Below are 18,385 nucleotides of genomic sequence, written 5' to 3'. Positions count from 1 at the left end.
ACATTTTTTACTATAATATTATGACACGATTTAAAATCCGAATTACTAGGAATTATGCCAAAGACGAGACTGAAGAAAGGTGCCATTCCTACATTGATAATGATAGCAGTGTTTGTACATGACGCGTAAAGTAGGAGTGGTCAAATCATTTTTTTTGGTTAAAAAATTCTACCAGAAAAATGAAAAAAATTGTATAACCTCTCTCTCCGAAATTCGGATTGCCTCCAACATCTGGGCAGTAAAATTTCCGAATCGAGATTTTAAATTTTCCAGAATTCTGATATTTTTGGCCATCCCTAATGTGAAGGTAAGATGTGCTAGGAAAAAGGTTCTGTCTGATTTGAACTGCAGAATCCAAAAAATTAAAAGGAGAAATGCGATGAAGAAAATACAATAGATCAAGAATTGGCTTTTCCAGTTTTTTTACAGCACTAACCATGGGTATATTTATGCTTTTGCTTACTTATAATTTTTTCTATTCACCATAAGATTTATGTATTCTATTTAAGTTGTGTTGTGATGCTCTTCAACATGTTTTCCCTCTTTAAAACAAGAGCATTGCATGCTTTACAGTGCTGGAAATACCAGACACTCTGGGAAGTTTCATCTTTATGACACCACAGAAACCCTGGGGGCTGAAAGAAAGATCCCTTTCAAGAGCGGGTGGACGATTGACTTTGGATTCCCAGAATTATGTGATTAGCTGAGCCACCTGACAGCATTGCACTCAACAGAAAGTGTAGTGGGATAGTTGGGTACAGGAGGTAGAACTGCGCTAAAACTTAGCCAGGGTGGCTACTCCTACTCTAGGACCATGATAAAATTCATGTATAATTCCCAGTTTTCAAGGTAAATTTTCAAAAAATTCAGGGCCACAAACAGATGTTTTCCCTATTTCAACATGTACCAATAATAATAAAAGAGAAAAAAGTAAAAAGTGTTCCCCTGTGCTTAGCACCACGCCATGAAGGCATATAGGGGGTGTGGGGGTAATGCCCCACACTTTCTTGATCCGGTCGTGAATGGGGGTGATGTGATCAGCACCACACCCCTGACCACCTTTAACCCCCAGGGTTTCCCCCAGGTACCCATGTTATTCGACACTGAGTGGGTGCCGGGGCCGCTTCCAACGTTAGAAAAATTCCCGGATTTGAACCGGCAGGGGATCGAACCCGGGACCTTTAGCATGGTAGTCAGATGCGTTACCGACTGAGCCATTGTGGCCACTAATAATAATAATACATGACTATTATTATTATTATTATTATTAGCAGAAGTGGTGGTAGTGTCAAACATGTTATCATCCTTGTAAATTACACAAAAAGGGGGGTAGAAGTCTGTGTTAAAGCATTTGTGTTGAAACGATTTTAAACATTTTTTCTTAAAATAAAAACGTTTTCCATTATTAATGAATGTGAAATTCAACAAGTATACAAACTGTATTTTTGAATGGCAGAAAATGCATGATAAATGCATTCCGAATATCATTCTTTTTGTACATGTAATATGTATAATTTTCATGTACAACATAGGTTTTACACATATTCAAAATGGAGTGATGTAAAATACATGGCAACACTAAATTTGTACGTATTCAAAGTTTCTTTAATACATACATACATTATATATATATATATCAAAGAAGGAGAAAGGAAACACTCACCGGACAGTGGAAAAATTCAAAATTTTCGCTAGCTTAGTAGCATCATCGGTGTGAGACGGAACCGGAAGTTTGGGCCCTGCAGAGTTGCCAGGTCCCCATCGAAGAAGAAGCGGTGCGTAGAATGAAAAAAAAACACTTTCATCACCTACTAGCGAGAAATTTCGCTATTGAACTGACCCACGCCATGTACTGATCCCAGCTAAATCGCGCCGGAGAACTGCCCATTTCTATTCAATCCCTTACCAAAATCCTGTTGCTGACCCCAGGTAACCACCACCACAAAATTAGACTCCTTCTGGTAGACCGCCCATTCCATCGCCAGTGACCTTAACACTAAATACCTCCAAAAACTCTGCAATCTCTGCCGTCAAGCTTTTCCGACTGGCTGCACTCTCCCCCTTCCAGTTCCGCCCAATTTCAGTCCCAAAACAACATGCTCGCTATTACCCGACCACCCTTTACCATTGCCCACCCCTCCCATACCAGCAAAGACACCTCCTGAAAACCAAATCTGCACCCCACACATCGCACCTTGGGAAACAACCAGTCCACGGACAAACCCACCCCCACCAGATCTACGACCACCAATGACCCTAACCCACTCCAGAACAACCAGACTGTATTCAATTTATTCAGGCATAAACTTAACACTGATGAAATAGCTGTTTTATCTAAAGGCCTTACCTTCTTTCCCACAACTCCCCCCAACCAATTCCGCCTGCTTTTTGACATACATACCTTTGCTCGAAACCTCCGATGGCAACATTTCTGGACCAAAAACCCCTCACTCCAAACTTCTACAAATGGAACCCACCCAAGCCTCCTTCAATTTAGTCCCCCCTCCTCCCAAGATCCTCCCCCCTGCCCACCAACCACCCCTTGGAAAGGTACATTACTGCCATCATTTCCACCACCTCTGACAGCTCATTCTTAAATGACCTCCAGAACCAACCTAACCTCAACCCCTCCCAACAGAAAGCTCTCAGAGATCTCCGCAACAACCATAACATCAAAATCCTCCCAGATAACAAGGGGTCCACCACAGTGGTCTTGAACTCTCAAGATTACCTGGCGGAAGCCACCCGCCAGCTGGCTCACCCCTCCACCTACAAACCCACCACAGTTGACCTATCCTCCGAACACCTCAAAAAAATCCAGGACTTCATCCACACCCGCAGCCTGCCTGAAGGCCTGATAGCTCCTACCACAGCCATGTTAATCCCTGAGAATCCCCGCACCCCCACCTTCTATCTATTGCCCAAAATTCAAACATGGCAACTCCGGTAGACCCATTGTGTCCAGCTACAACTCACCCACAGAAAGAAACTCAGCCTTTGTTGACTCCCATCTCCAGCCTCTTATGAAAGCTCTGCCCTCCAACCTCCGTGACACCAAACACTTCCTCCAGAAAATCAGCACCCTTCCACCATTGACGTCACTTCCCTCTACACCAACATACCCCACGCCCATGGCCTCCCCTCCATAGAATTCTACCTCAATAGCAGACCTAAACCTCACAACCCCAGCACTAACTTCCTGACCAACTTAGCCCACCTTGTCCTCACATGTAACAATTTCACATTCGAAAACCAACATTTCCTACAGATCTGAGGTACAGCCATGGGCACCAGAATGGCCCCATCCTATGCAAACGTCTTCATGGGCAAACTTGAGCAAGAGTTCTTGGATAATCAACCAAGAAGATACCTTTTCCCTCCAACGACTCCTCTGGTTCCACTTCATCGACAACATCTTCATGGTCTGGACACATCCTTATCAGCTTTCCTGGACCAACTCAATCACTTCCGTTCCATAAAATTCACCTGGACGCTCTCCCCCAACCAGATCACCTTCCTGGATGTGGACATGCACATCGAGGGAGGACACCTGACTACCTCTATCCACATAAAACCCACCAACCACATGCAATACCTACACTTCTCCAGCTCCCACCCGTTCCACACCAAAAAAGCCATTCCATTCTCTCTGGCCCCCAGGGGAAAGCTCCTGGACACTTCCCCACCTCCCACCAGAATTATAACCTCCACCTACACCAAGTCCTGCTCAACCGTGGATATCCCTGCATCCTGGTCACGAAACAAATATTGCGAGCTGCCTCACACACCACTACCACCAAGAAACGTCTGCCACCAACCCACCTGCACTCATCACCCAATATCATCCCCACCTCAACAAAATCAGGCACACACTACACTCTCTTCTCCCCATCCTCCACAGTGATCCTGAAACCAAAAACATATTTCCCGAAAAGCCCAGAGTGGTTTTCAAATGGCCCCCAAACCTAGAGGGGACCGGTGAGGGATGGGCATTACTGGGTGGCCTTGTTCAGGCCAGGTGGAGTGGTTGCACTCATGGCCGATATATAGGCCCTCTCCCATCTTTTGCGAACAGAGGTGTTGGCTGGTTTGGGTAGGAGATGGATGATCGCTACCCGGAAGCAGTCGTTGAAACTGATGTTGTGGTGGTTGGTGTGGACGGCGACAGTGAAGTCCAGGTTGTGGGTGGAGGAGCGGTGGTTATTGATGCGGAGGTTGAGGGCTGTTGATGTTTCCCCCAGGTAAAAATCACCACAGATGTTGCAGGTGAGGATGTAGATAAGGTTTGAGGCATGGCAGGTCCCTTTGGGATGAAGGGTAAATTTGCCAGTGTTCGTGTGCACCTGGAGGGTGTGAGAAGTGATGAGGATGGGGCAGGTCTTGCACCTGGGGCAGTTGCATTTATGGGCAGGGGGGTGTTGGATGTGTGGTGAAGGAGTGTTGTGGACCAGGATGTTTTGGAGGTTGGGGGGGCATTTGAAAACCACCCTGGGTTTGTCGGGAAACCTCCAAAACATCCTGGTCCACAACACTCCTTCACCACACATCCAACACCCCCCTGCCCATAAATGCAACCGCCCCAGGTGCAAGACCTGCCCCATCCTCATCACTTCTCACACCCTCCAGGTGCACATGGACACTGGCAAATTTACCCTTCATCCCAAAGGGACCTGCCATGCCTCAAACCTTATCTACATCCTCACCTGCAACATCTGTGGTGATTTTTACCTGGGGGAAACATCAACAGCCCTCAACCTCCGCATCAATAACCACCGCTCCTCCACCCACAACCTGGACTTCACTGTCGCCGTCCACACCAACCACCACAACATCAGTTTCAACGACTGCTTCCGGGTAGCGATCATCCATCTCCTACCCAAACCAGCCAACACCTCTGTTCGCAAAAAATGGGAGAAAGCCTACATATCGGCCATGAGTGCAACCACTCCACCTGGCCTGAACAAGGCCACCCAGTAATGCCCATCCCTCACCCACCTTCCCCCCCAAACCATCCCTCCCTCCCACCCTCCCAACTCTTCCTACACACTCACAGTAGCAGTCATTGAAACAGATGTTGTGGTGGTTGGTGTGGAGGGCAACAGTGAAGTCCAGGTTGTGGGTGGAGGAGCGGTGGTTATTGATGCGGAGGTTGAGGGCCCTTGATATTTCCCTCAGGTAAAAATCACCACAGATGTAGCAGGTGAGGATGTAGATTAGGTTTGAGGCGTGGCAGGTGCGTTTGCGATGGAGGGTAAATTTGCCAGTGGCCGTGTGCACTTGGAGGGTGTAAGAGGTAATGAGGAGGGGCAGGTTTTGTACCTAGGGCAGTTGCATTTATGGGCAGGGGGGTGTTGGTTGTGTGGTGAAGGAGTGTTGTGGACCAGGATGTTTTGGAGGTGGGGGGCATTTGAAAACCAATCTCTGCTTGTCCGGATATATGTTTTTTTTTCAGGATCACTGTGGAGAATGGGGAGAAGAGAGTGTAGTGTGCCTGATTTTGTTGATGTGGGGATGATATTGGGTAATGAGTGCAGGTGGGTTGGTGGCAGTGGTGTGTGAGGCAGTTTGCAATATTTGCTTGGTGACCAGGATGGAGGGATATCCACGGTTGACCAGGGCCTGGTGTAGGCAGAGGTTATAATTCTGGCGGGAGGTGGGTGAAGTGTTCAGGCGCTGTCCCCTGAGGGCCAGAGAGAATGGAATGGCTTTTTTGGTGTGGAACGGGTGGGAGCTGGAGAAGTGTAGGTATTGCATGTGGTTGGTGGGTTTTATGTGGATAGAGGTAGTCAGGTGTCCTCCCTCGATGTGCATGTCCACATCCAGGAAGGTGATCTGGTTGGGGGAGTGCGTCCAGGTGAATTTTATGGAACGGAAATGATTAAGTTGGTCCAGGAAAGCTGATAAGGTTGGTTCTTCATGTGTCCAGAGCATGAAGATGTTGTTGATGAAGCGGAGCCAGAGGAGGGGTTGGGTATCCAAGAACTCTTGCTCAAGTTTGCCCATGAAAAGTTTTGTATAGGATGGCTGTACCTCGGATCTTCCACCTTTAAAAACCAACATTTCCTACAGATCCTTCCTCGATAATAATGAAAACTCAAGTGTGAAAATCTCACCTCAGGGCATTTATTAATATGTATAAATTCAATAGGATTTGGATTAATAAAAGTTGCAATATTTCACGTCTACGAAGAAAAATTCAAGCAGAATCCATGCAGAATTCTTGGTGAGTAGTCACCCTGTTAGCGAATCTATTGCACATTTCTAGCTGTTTCAAGGTGTCACTTGACTAATTTCACACAAATATGGAAACATTCTGACTTTTTTTTACTTCTTCTCTAGAATATTTAAAATGCAATATATTTATTATTTGTGTTGTCATCTGTGCACATAGCGAAAAATGGAAAGAGGGGGAAGTTGTTGGAAATAGGCTAGTTTCATTCTAAAGTACTGTACTGGTGGTATTGCGATAGCAGGTATAGGTGTAGTATGTCTCTACATGTAATCACCGCAGTATGTATCCACATTCTCGACATATGAAAATCAGAAGGACTGATCCTTTGTATATTTTCTATATTTTACTTTCATGCAGGTAAGGTTAGGTTAGGAGTGTTCACTGGTGATAACTTTTCTAAGTCATATCAGTTTTCTGATTTGCAACCTAACCTACATGAAAGTAAAATAAAGAAAACATACAAAAATGAAGAACTTCCTACCTATTCAAATGTGGAGACATACTACACTTATTGTCTTTCTTCTTCTTCCAATGTGGAGACATACTACACCTATACAACGATAGCATACAGTATTCCAGGACAAGCATGTGGCATTTTAGGCTACCAATGATACTCGTACCAGTGCACAGCCTGAATGGTGCATGCTACGTTGAAAATTCAAGCACTTTAAATTGAAACTCACCTATTTCCAACAACTTTCTCCTCTTTCCATTTTTCACTATGTGCACTAATAACGGAGTTGCCTATGGAGGCCAGACATTTGAATCACCATGTACTTCTCATAACTGGGAATGTAAACATCAGCTTCATGTACGTTGATTCAAACAATATTGCATTTCATTGAATTTTATAAATTTGTCTATCAAAATATGTTATCATGCATTACCTACCTACCTACCCTAACCTAACTTAAATCTACCTTAACTCTGGATCCCATTGGCATCCCATTCTCAATGTACAGTACTGAGTAATAATGTATGTATGACATAAAAAAAAAAAAGACAAATTTTTTGAGAAAATGACTACCAAAGTTTTCTTTAAACAACCTTCAATTGTTCATTTTTTTAATATTATTTTTACCCTGACATAGGCATGCAAAATCTCATGTGAAAGAGCACTTCAAGACCTTTCCAATGTCATTTGAATCACTTCCATAAGTGCTTCGATTGCAGAAATATTGCAATTTAAGTTAACAATATGTTGACAAATAATTGTCAAAATCGCACATTTTGCACCCCTGTAATTTCGGAAATACAAAAGATATGGATCTGCAACTTTACATATTTTCCTACCTTATGTGGCCCTTCCAGTATGCAAAGTTTCAAATTAATAAAAAAATGTAAGGTTGAGGACCTTGTTGATTTGTCACAGAATGACCAACATATTAGTTATCTTTTTTTATAATCTATGGGACAATTTTCAGCTACACATTAACTTCACTGTGGGTACATGGTAGTGTTAGATTTTGGAATTACTGTATTGAAATTTGATTTGATTTTTTTGATTTTGATTTGGTTTATTTTACTTCGCTTCTTGTGCCACTTTTCGCTAATTTGTGAAGATGGAGATGAGTGATGACATGATGAAATTGATGAATGGACACTCACAAACATACACGCTGAGGCCGGGATTCGAACCCGGGACCCCTAGCATCATAGTGTGATGTGTAACCACTCTGCCACGGGGTTATTAAATTTGAGTATGTTACACCTTTGTATGCATAAAGTAAGTAGAAACAAACGAACAAAAAAAAATTCCCAACTGAAATATAATCTCTGGTTTATTAAATATCACATGCTATTTGCTGTCATGTGGTACTGAGACATGTGTCATCAGGGCACTTACAGAAACTGGGATTACTACTGTCCCAGATGCCTGTTCAAGGTTAAAATTGAAAATTGTATTTTGTTAGGACACAGGAAAGAAATATTGAAAGTGAGCAGTGTTGCCAATCTTTGAAACTAAAACATAAAAAATATTTTGACAATAGCTTTGGCTACAACGTGTATGTAAATACCTTCCTGAAATTGGCACCATTTCAAAAATATATTTCAATGGTAACTGTTAATTTGTTGTACTACTTACCAAGGAAAAACAAGATGAGAGTAGCCAACAATACGAAAAAGTACACAGATGCCTGGTTAGCAAGAGACTGAAGGAATCTAGATTTGAAAATCTTCTGCCATCTGGAAAGAAGAAAAATACACTGCACAATATGTATATACATGGAGCAGCAACAGAATGAATACTACATAATAAATAGTGTAATGTATATTTAGTTTTTTAAAGGTCTGAGGTGTCATGTAATTTTCTGATTGATGAAGCACTACCATTGTAATGTCTGATAGGAAACTCATTGCAGTCCAACTATCAAGATGGTAGACCAAGCAATAATTGTACCAGCACTTCTGGAACCGATGTTCATGTGAGTATCTTTCAGAACCATCAACAATCCAGATGGAAGCAGAAGAATCCAAAGCTGCAAATTATGAGACATGGTCCCAGGGCTGTAGTCGAGGGTATATTGCAGTATATGGCACACATCCTCTGGTTAACCTTACTCAATAATGTATACCTTCTGCTTCAATGTGTACACATTCTACTTTCAATCACTGTGGCTTATATGTTCAAACTCAATCATTAAAATACAAGTTTAATTATTGGTATATCATCATTATTCGACCATCAATGACATTTTTTCCTACAAGTTACATGATTTTGTTTGATTTGTTTTCTTAAGTCCACTTTATGTGCAGATAGGCTAATCAGGACTGCACCTACAGTTTAAATTGGGATCCAAACCACTGAGTGCAATGTACCTCCACCATGTATCGAACCTGGGGCTCCTTGATTACAAGGAAACAAGGTTAAGACTACATCACCGGGGAGGCCCTAGAAGTTAAATGATTTGAGCCATATATTTAATAAAAATATAATCCAAAGTTAATGAAAAAATGGGTCCTACATAAAGTTTCACGAAACTTGGTACATACCCCGTGAAAATTTTGGGACTTCAGCTCTGTATGACCCTGCCTCTGAGCTGGAAGCTGGATGAAATGTTGAGCTACATTATGATGGATTTGTATGAATAGAAACAATTAAAATTAATCACGGCCAGATGAAGAGATGTCGCGAGATTGTGACCCCTTCCCAGTGCAGTGCAGTGTGATTACTTGAAGGCAATGTCTTCAAGGTGCACAGCATTCGGTTATTTAAATTGTGAATGCATTATTGCATGATGAATCCAGCCAGTGCCATCTATTGGTTTTTAATGTAATAACAAAGAAAAAGCAATGAAGCAGGGTTGGGCTAGTTAGCAAAGACAGCCAAGCCAGCCTCCATGAAATATCATTGTTTATTACATTGTTGAAATGTATGTGCAACTTACAGTCCTGAAATGTTCATGTTCAATAAATCGATGCTTCATTACTATGCATGTGTTTTTTTATTATGGCAGTGGCAGAGGATTCACAATAATCTGACGATGCAACACTTATTTGATTTGTTTTGTTATTTAGTATCACTTTTCTTCCACTTTTGGTTAATTGTGACAATGATGAAGGGACACTCACAAACAACACCCATGCCCAGACTGGGATTTGAACTTGGGACCCTGGCATTGTACCGCAAGAGACTTATGAATAAGGTCACTTGCAGAACCTATTTTCCACATCATAGTTTCTTGCAAAATAATAGTTTTCATTTTAAGGGGAAGAGTGACAATTTCACACCAGTGCATTTATTTCAATATCGTCCGAATGGGCAACAGTACTCAGGAAAAAAGCCAGTGTTGAATAGAGTAAGAATGTCTTCACATGTTGCAAGTGAAAGAGTGATTATTAAGCTAGATACGTTGTTAGAAAAACATGATGAATACGAATTTTCAGAAACCCACGTATTCCTTATGGGGAATCAACTTTAACTTGTTACGGCTAATCAAATGGAAGTTTTAACTTTTCCGCCTGTCAATTACTACTTCAGTTTGTCCTTTTTCCGTTGATATCTTTTTCTATTCCACACAATCCAGTTCCCTCTCACAACTTCATTGGTGGAGCCATCTTGCATCACTACGTTTGCCTGCTCCAGAGATAACTGGGGCAGGGTACAAAGCAATACAAACTGAATGTTATGATGCATTACTACCTGGGGGAAAATCTATTTCATTCATTACATACACATTTTTAAACATAACCTGAAAAAAAACAATAAAACCCAGTTTTGCCCAGGTTTAACCCTTTCAAGGCAGAGCCTCCAGATGATAAAAGTGGCTGAAGGACGGATGACGAATATTTCGGCAAATACATATCTTTGTAATAAATGTTCAATCAACAGGAAACCGAATAATAATAAAAAAATAAAAAAACAAGGAATCTTTTTGTCCTTAATCTCCAAGCATCCACCTCACATCTGCTGTCATCACCGGGTATACCGGTATACCGGGTATATCACTGTGAATTAGTAAGATAGGCAAAACTACATTTTAACATGGAGATAATTATGTTCACTTAAGTTTCAATTTCACTGTGTCCACATTTGAGTGCCCACTACCACAAACTGTCATATGTGTACTTGTACTATTGGGCTTCGAGTACATGTTGCTTGTTCAGGCATTATTTGCTTGAGCACAAAAAGTATCTGTGGCCGCGGTGGCTCAGTCGGTAACGCGTCTGACTACCATGCTCAAGGTCCCGGGTTCGATCCCCGGCCGGTTCAAATCCGGGAACTTTTCTAACGATGGAAGCGGCCCCGGCGCCCACCCAGCGTCGAATAACATGGGTACCTGGGGGAAACTCTGGGGGGTAAAGGCGGTCAGGGGCGTGATGCTGATCACATCACCCCCACTCATGACCGGATCAAGAAAGTGTGGGGCGTTACCCCCACACCCCCTATACGCCTTCATGGCGTGGTGCTCTATGCACAGGGGAACACTTTACCTTTTTTTTTTTTTTTTTTTTTTTTACAAAAAGTATCAATTCTGTGCACCATCTAGCATCACCTGTGCAAACTATCAGGCACTATAGCAAAATTCTCTTCATGCAGCACTCTAATCCACCAGTACTTCAGAAATAAGCTATTATTGATATATTGTTACTCCTTTTTAAACTTTCTTCACACATTAACTAGCAGCACAATCTTGATAACTTATCTGAAATCAACAATGCAGTCACTAATGCATTATGCTGGGTACAAGTACCAATTGTTTAACTTCAAATCTATCATTGAACACATTCTTTTTTACCATGGTTCGATTTCTAATTATGTCTGTTAACACACACTTCATAGTCTTAATGACGAGTCATTACATGTTTTCTAGAAAACTACTATATATATCCTTCCAAATACTCCTGTACGATTCGTTGTTTGTGAGCAGCAATTTGTTTATGGACTGCTGCTGTCATCATTTTCATGTGCATGGAATGCAAAGGAGCATTTCACCGCAAAATGCCTTTGTTGTTAGGTTAGGCAGGTCAGGCTTAGCACTCTTGAGCACAAAACCCACTTCACACCTCATATGAAAGTCAGAACTCATATCCAAGCCAAGGAAAAACTAAGAAAAACTGCTCACACAAGCTATATTTCAAATCATGATTTTTCTTTTAAATAATACTTAGTGAAGCTTTTATCTGTGCTAATTAGATTCTCCAAGCTTTGAACTAACTAAGCCACATTACTTTCATAAGAAAATTAGCACTCTTACTGATCGCACTGCCATCTATGTTTTCATCCATCTGGGGAACTAGTTTCTTGGGTCGTTTTCCACACTACATTATTCAAGGTGCTGTACCGAGATGGATGACAACATAGATTGCAGTGAGATCAGTACAGCTGCTAATTTTCTTATGAAAGTAATGCGGCTTAGTTAGTTTTTGGAATATATTGTGTAGATTTGTTGAAAGGCGGTATGTGAATTAACGAAGACAGTTATATTTGTGGAGTGATCTGTGGTCACGAAATGGCATTACTTTGGAAAGAAAAGTTAAATAAAAATAATAAAAAATAGCATGCGTAACCAAGAAGAAACATCGCAATGTGATTCTGGACGTCAGGTGTTGGATTGTGTACTAGAGTTTATTTTTCTACCTAGGTATGTTATTAGAATATAAATAGTATCCTGAGAGATATTTCATACCGAGACGACAAACCACAAGTGTCGCTTGTAAGCGAGCAGTCTGTAATCAATGCAGCCTTTCAAACCGCAGGGACACAAGCTCTGACTGCACTGTGTCGTCGTCAAGGAGATTAAAAACCAAAGCAACATGGGTCCTTCGGTCCAAGGCAACTTTCATATCGAAGCAACACGCAACACGTCACTTGGAAACGAGCCAATCAAGAGCAAAATTTTCAATCATAGCGGCATGACGGGCAGCACAGGCCAGCGTTCATGAAATCCTCAAGTGATAAATGTCACGTGCCGCTTGTCGCTTTACTGCGCAATCTCCCAAGCAAGACACTCATTGCATCGCACATGTGCGAACAACAAACCACGGCAACACGTTGCAAGCTATTGAGGAAATGGCCCAGTTTGAGTGCCATACAAGCGACAAGTGTGGCTTATCGTGTCGCCTAGATTTGTTGTTCGCACAATGGACATTTCCACTTTGACATGAAAAACGTTTTAAATCCATTCATTTTACAGATAATGACACAAACATGAGATGTGCAAAATATCTCAGCGATATTTGTTTTGGTTCTCGAGAAACACGCCTTCAATCACCGCTGAAATTCACCTCCTACATCAAGGATTTGAAAACGTCCTCTCCACAGACACGAGGTCCTCTGACATCATCACTTAGAAATGCATGTAGGCAGTGCTTCTGCTCGTCCCGTCAACTTAGCATGAGCCGCGGAAGCGACAGCAAAGTCACTTGTTACTGTGTAAAACAAGTATCTTGTAACTTCCAGTGCTGTGCTCCATTTCTTGGAGATGAATTATGCCCTAGCAGTATACCAGTATTTAAGATGAATTATGCCCTAGCTGTATAGCAGTATTTACTATAATTCAGCCACTCGGTAGAGGGTTTTCCCATTAGGGTGACAAAGCAAAACTTGTAACAGTCAATGGCTGAACATGTGAACAGCCTTGTTCATTGCGAATACATAGGTTGGTTCTGACTGGCAAGAACTTAAATGTTATAGTAATGCATTTTCTGGAATTACAATTATTTTCATCATAATATTACAATTATTTTCATCATAATATTTTCTTCGCAAATTTTAAGATAATATGTTTAGAACACACTGGTTTACACACCAATTTCTGCAATATAAGAGGTGATACAGTATAAAAAGGTACGGCGAGTTTTTAAATTTCCTGCACTAAATGAGAGTTTTCTTCAGTTAATATATATATTGCAAATTTTTGTATTGAGCCTACTTTTACGTCGCTTTTCCATCACTTTGTTTAACCTCAACGATGAGAACGCATGGTTAATTTAGTATGTATCTTCTCTAACATCACATTTCTTCCCACTTTTGGCTAATCGCTACAATGAAGATGAATGACTACAAGCAGTATTCGAATTCGGAGTGCAGGAGGACCCCCCCCCCCCACACACACACTACCACCACCACCAACAAGCACAATCTAAGTATCACCCAATCTGCCACGATACAAGACGAACTTTTTCTTGTCCCATCTCATTTCGAAAACATTCACTTGTCCCATCTCCTTTTATGAGAAGAGACTGAAAATGTCTCCTCATCTCATGAGCAACACTAACTTTAACAATAGAAGCATCCACTGTCCCCAAAGTCTCGAGCAAACATCCTCCCATGTAACAATTTCCAGTTCAATGAAATGTTACTCACAAGGAAACAGTCATGCCCAGGTGGAGAGTCAAACATGGAACATGCGACTTCCTCAGATAAATCATGAATTTTGTGTATAATAATTACAATGCCAGTTCATTCCTGGTAATTCTGAATCTGCAGTTTGGTTTGCATATATAAGCAGGATAATATTCAGTTTTCGAGGGCTCTTACCATCGAAACTAGGAGTAAATATATATATATATATATATATATATATATATATATAGTATTTATAATGATAAGCCTTTGCATACGTTGTTAATTCTATATTTTTCGAGACTTGAGACGAGAACGAGAATTGCCCTCCCAAACCGAGATTGATGTTTATAAATCGAGATGAGACTGTCAATGAGATATTTACAAATAAACACGAGCGAGACAGATTTTTACAACTCTCAACGAGAATGAGACCAAGGCTGCCATGTCTCGTCTCGATAGGATCCTTAGTGGTGAAGTTGTGAACCAACCAATTAATGCGTTCAGGGTAACGAGATGAGGCTGCTTTTTTCGCAGTACAAAATTCAAAATATATCGTACCATTTCAGTATGGGATATTGTTATACACATGGGCGCATATATAGTTCACGTGGGGGGAGGGGGTGGATCAACTTTAGGTATGATTAGGGTTGCTTTATTTCATAAGTGAAAATCCAGAACACTGCTGGCCGGAAGCTTGTTGGGGAACAGGGGGTGCTGGACCCAACAAAGTTGTGTGTATGTAGTCACGAAGTCACACTAATATTGATACTTTTCTGTTCATCTTGTGTCACTGCATTTTTAAAAACCAAATATCTTTAAGATGACTCGAGGCGGAAAAAATAACTGATTTGACAGTCTCAATGCAGTTTCTTATCGCAGAAATTCCGAAACTATCAGGAAATTGCAGACATTTGGTCTGCAGTCCCATATGGTGTGCGGAATTATGTAATTTCCTTCCCATCCGTATCCCATCCTACGTCTCTAATTTCAGAGAATAAAATAAGTCCGAATAAATTTTTATGAACAAGCAGATAGATCAGGTAACTGGTAATTTTACTGAACCAAAGGGTGTGGACCCGTTGAACCCCCCTTAAATATGCCCTTGGATATACCCATTATTTCCTTGTAATAATTATACATAAACTAAGTATTAATATGTACTGTGCAACTGATTTATTTATTTTTTATTTATTTATTTATTATCCTGCGCACAACAGGCATCTGCCCTTTTACAGTGCACAGTAAATGTCTTACATAGGATTTATACACATCAAAATAATATTTATACATATTTCAGATATAAAAAAAATACATACAGAGGTTATATATATCGTCCTTAAACATTACCGTGGATAAGAAATTAATCAAACCTTACACAATTACATTCATATATGTATGGGTATGTATGTATGTATGTATGTATGTAATCTTCTCAGTGTATTTTCTCAATTGCCCAAAAATATTGACCATAACTTGCACAACAGAAATGAAACCCAAATTGAAATTGCTTTATGTAATATAAAGTAAAATAGGCTTTATAAATAAAGTGACGAATGTGAAAATTCTTATTTTGCACTACATAGGTTACGGTAAATTTTGATAAATATAAGTTTAAAATATATATATTTCGAAAGTTTGGTCAGCAACCTATTTTGCAAGCAATATTTTTTGCATGACCTGAGAACATGCCCTTAGCAGAACCCTTTCATTTATCTTGCACGTGAGCAGCAGGGATATATCATAGAAGAATGATCATTCCAAAGCATAGCTTTCCTTTCCACTATCGCTCCTTCTTCCATTATTTAAATTTGTAAAACTGCTGCACATGTTCACTCATGTGAACCCACAGTACGCTCGAAGCAGACTACAAATCAGCTCTCTTTAAGTCATGATGTATTAACATGGCGGGGCATGTTTTCAGCGCAACGCTAGCCTCAACTTTGGAAGTCTCGTTTCTGCCTTAAACTGGATGCAGAGAAATGCGAGACCTTGCAGGGGTCATTTTTCCAGGGTGTAGTTTTTAAAATTGTTGTAAAAAAAATTAAGTGGAAATGTCCATTAGCAGCAATGTGGCTTATCATGTCGCCTAGAACTGTTGTTCGCACAATTAGCAGCAAACGCTTGCTAATAGATTGAAGGCACCATGTCGCTTGTCACTTAGTTGAGAACTCCCCCTGTGGCACGTAGGTTCGGTCTGGGTACCTTTCCTTTAAGGTGCTTTCAGACCGAAGTAACAAGTAGCACGCGAATACGACATATGAACATGTGTTAAGTTTGCTGTTTGGACCCTCATGCACAATGAATGCTATTTTACAGTCTGGAAGTGTCTGTGTCACTAGTCACATCAGTGTGAACATCCCGTGTCGCTTGTCCCATTGGTCTGAAAGTTTCCTTACATTCATGTCGATGGCACTAAGGAAGTTTTGTGGGTTTCGCCTTGTCGTTTCATGCAATCATCATCATCATCATCGCCACAATTTGTTTAAAGTGGAAGATACAGTAAATATAAAAAATACAAATGCTTCAGTGTGTATATATTTAAAAGAAATGATGATGATAATAATAATGAACCTAATTCATACACAAAAATTTAGTTACCAAGAGCATTCCACGCATATTTTTTCTCCATTATTATTAATGAAAGCATAACGATAACAGGACATGGTCGACTGTCTAGAATGTTTGTTAATATCTTCGCGACCAATGTACCAAATATCATAGCAATTATCACATTCATAGAAATGCTTCATGTAAAAGAATCAGATGTTGCAGCGAAAACTCCATTTACTTTCATTATAAGCATACGAATGCCATGCAGCTGCACTGACACCAGCGCCTCTAGCGGTATCATATTCGAGTGGAAACAGCCAGAGAGCCCAGAAGAGTGCAGTTTTCCACACTGCGTTATTCAAACCGTTTCTTTATCCCGTTTCGCCACATCTTTCTTGCTCATCCTGTATGTGAGAACAATTATGCCCGCTTCCTTGCCATTGTTCTTTTGTTGATACTTCGTCTGCCCCCAAACGCTCACTTGAGTTCCGATCCTGCTGCCACCTGCCAAGTGTTTCGGGCCAGATTCCTGTTCCGCGAGTCACTCTCTCTCTCTCTCTTACTCCTGTGCCTACGACCATGATTTGCAACAGTTGGTCTGCCCAGATGAGTCAGGTACCCGAGGCAATGGGCATGGCAATTTTCCCCGTCCAGTTGGGATTCTGCCGGGAATAGATGACTAAAATTTCGGCGATTAAATCAAGGTGGGCAAGTAAAATTCAAGTCTAGAATATAATTCAGGGTGGCTACAAACAAGCAGAAATGAAATTCCCTGACTTTTCCAGGTTTTCCAGGACAAAATTTACATTTTTCCCTGACAATTACATACTAAACTAAATCGATCTTTTTGCAAATAGAAATAATAAACTCACACAGATCCACGTATGGTTTCGTTAAGTACCAATATTATCTTCTATTAAATTGACTTTATTTCTCTATTCTCTATGATTTGAATTCAAACTGCAAAATAGTGAATTTGGAAAATTATTACAATTCACAAGCTAGGGAACGATTATGGAATTTTTCATACGCAGTAAGTTTAAAATAAAATACTTGATTATTTTTAAAGTTATGACTAAATGAGATAAGAGTGAAGAGTGATTGATTAAGAAATACAATTTGTAATTTATCAGTCTCCTTAGCTATACATTCTCCGTATTATATGTTGATATTTCCACTGAGGTTTGGAACCCTCTGCTTGCAAGAACCATGAATGCGGACTCATTTTTCAATGCATAAAGCTACTTCTCTCTTCTCTGTAAAGCAAACAACTTAACTCTTGCATATAAGTGAAACAACTGAATCGAACAAAATAAAGTGTCATATTTCCTTACATTTTCAATGGGATTTCTGCTTCAGTACAATATATCCAAGTGAAGTACTGTGAAACTGACAATATGCAGTTATACCATTAATACTGACGAAAAGGGTATGTAGGTATTAGAAATTAAACGCAAGGAATTTATAGAATTGCATTGTATAGGTACCTGATTTAGCTAACCACACATTAAAACAGGAACACTCTAATAATAAAAGCTTCTGAAAGTTCATATACGACGGCCATCCTTAAAAAAGCTCCAATGGTGCCTATACGCAGCACTAGTGGTCGGAGAGCTACACACACACATGCAGGCAGGAAGAGGTGGCATGTAGCTGTAATCTGGTACAGTTGCAATGCAGCCGTTTTAGGACAGTTCTAGGTTAAAGATTGCAGCTCTCATACAGTCTCCCACCGACTGCGATGTAGCCTACATCGCACGCTCAGAATTTGGCACAGAGCCACCAGCAATCGTATGAGGTGTGCAGACAGG

At 40.7% G+C, this 18,385-nt stretch overlaps 1 protein-coding gene across 2 annotated transcripts in view; it reads right to left on the bottom strand.

Moving 5' to 3' along the window:
- LOC145984228 (B-cell receptor-associated protein 31) overlaps positions 1-18,385 on the bottom strand; it is a 79,496-nt gene that overhangs the window by 32,884 nt on the left and 28,227 nt on the right. For both annotated transcript variants that reach the window (XM_083117799.1, XM_083117800.1), the window contains exon 3: positions 8,319-8,419. In XM_083117799.1, coding sequence (XP_082973925.1) covers positions 8,319-8,419 — 101 coding nt within the window. The remainder of the gene's footprint in view (positions 1-8,318; positions 8,420-18,385) is intronic.

The sequence above is a fragment of the Lepisma saccharinum genome, chromosome 2 (assembly GCF_977018435.1).
Source record: "Lepisma saccharinum chromosome 2, izLepSacc3.1, whole genome shotgun sequence".
NCBI lineage: Eukaryota > Metazoa > Arthropoda > Insecta > Zygentoma > Lepismatidae > Lepisma > Lepisma saccharinum.
Note: the sequence above shows the minus strand (reverse complement) of the source record. Positions and strands in the feature narration are given on the sequence as shown.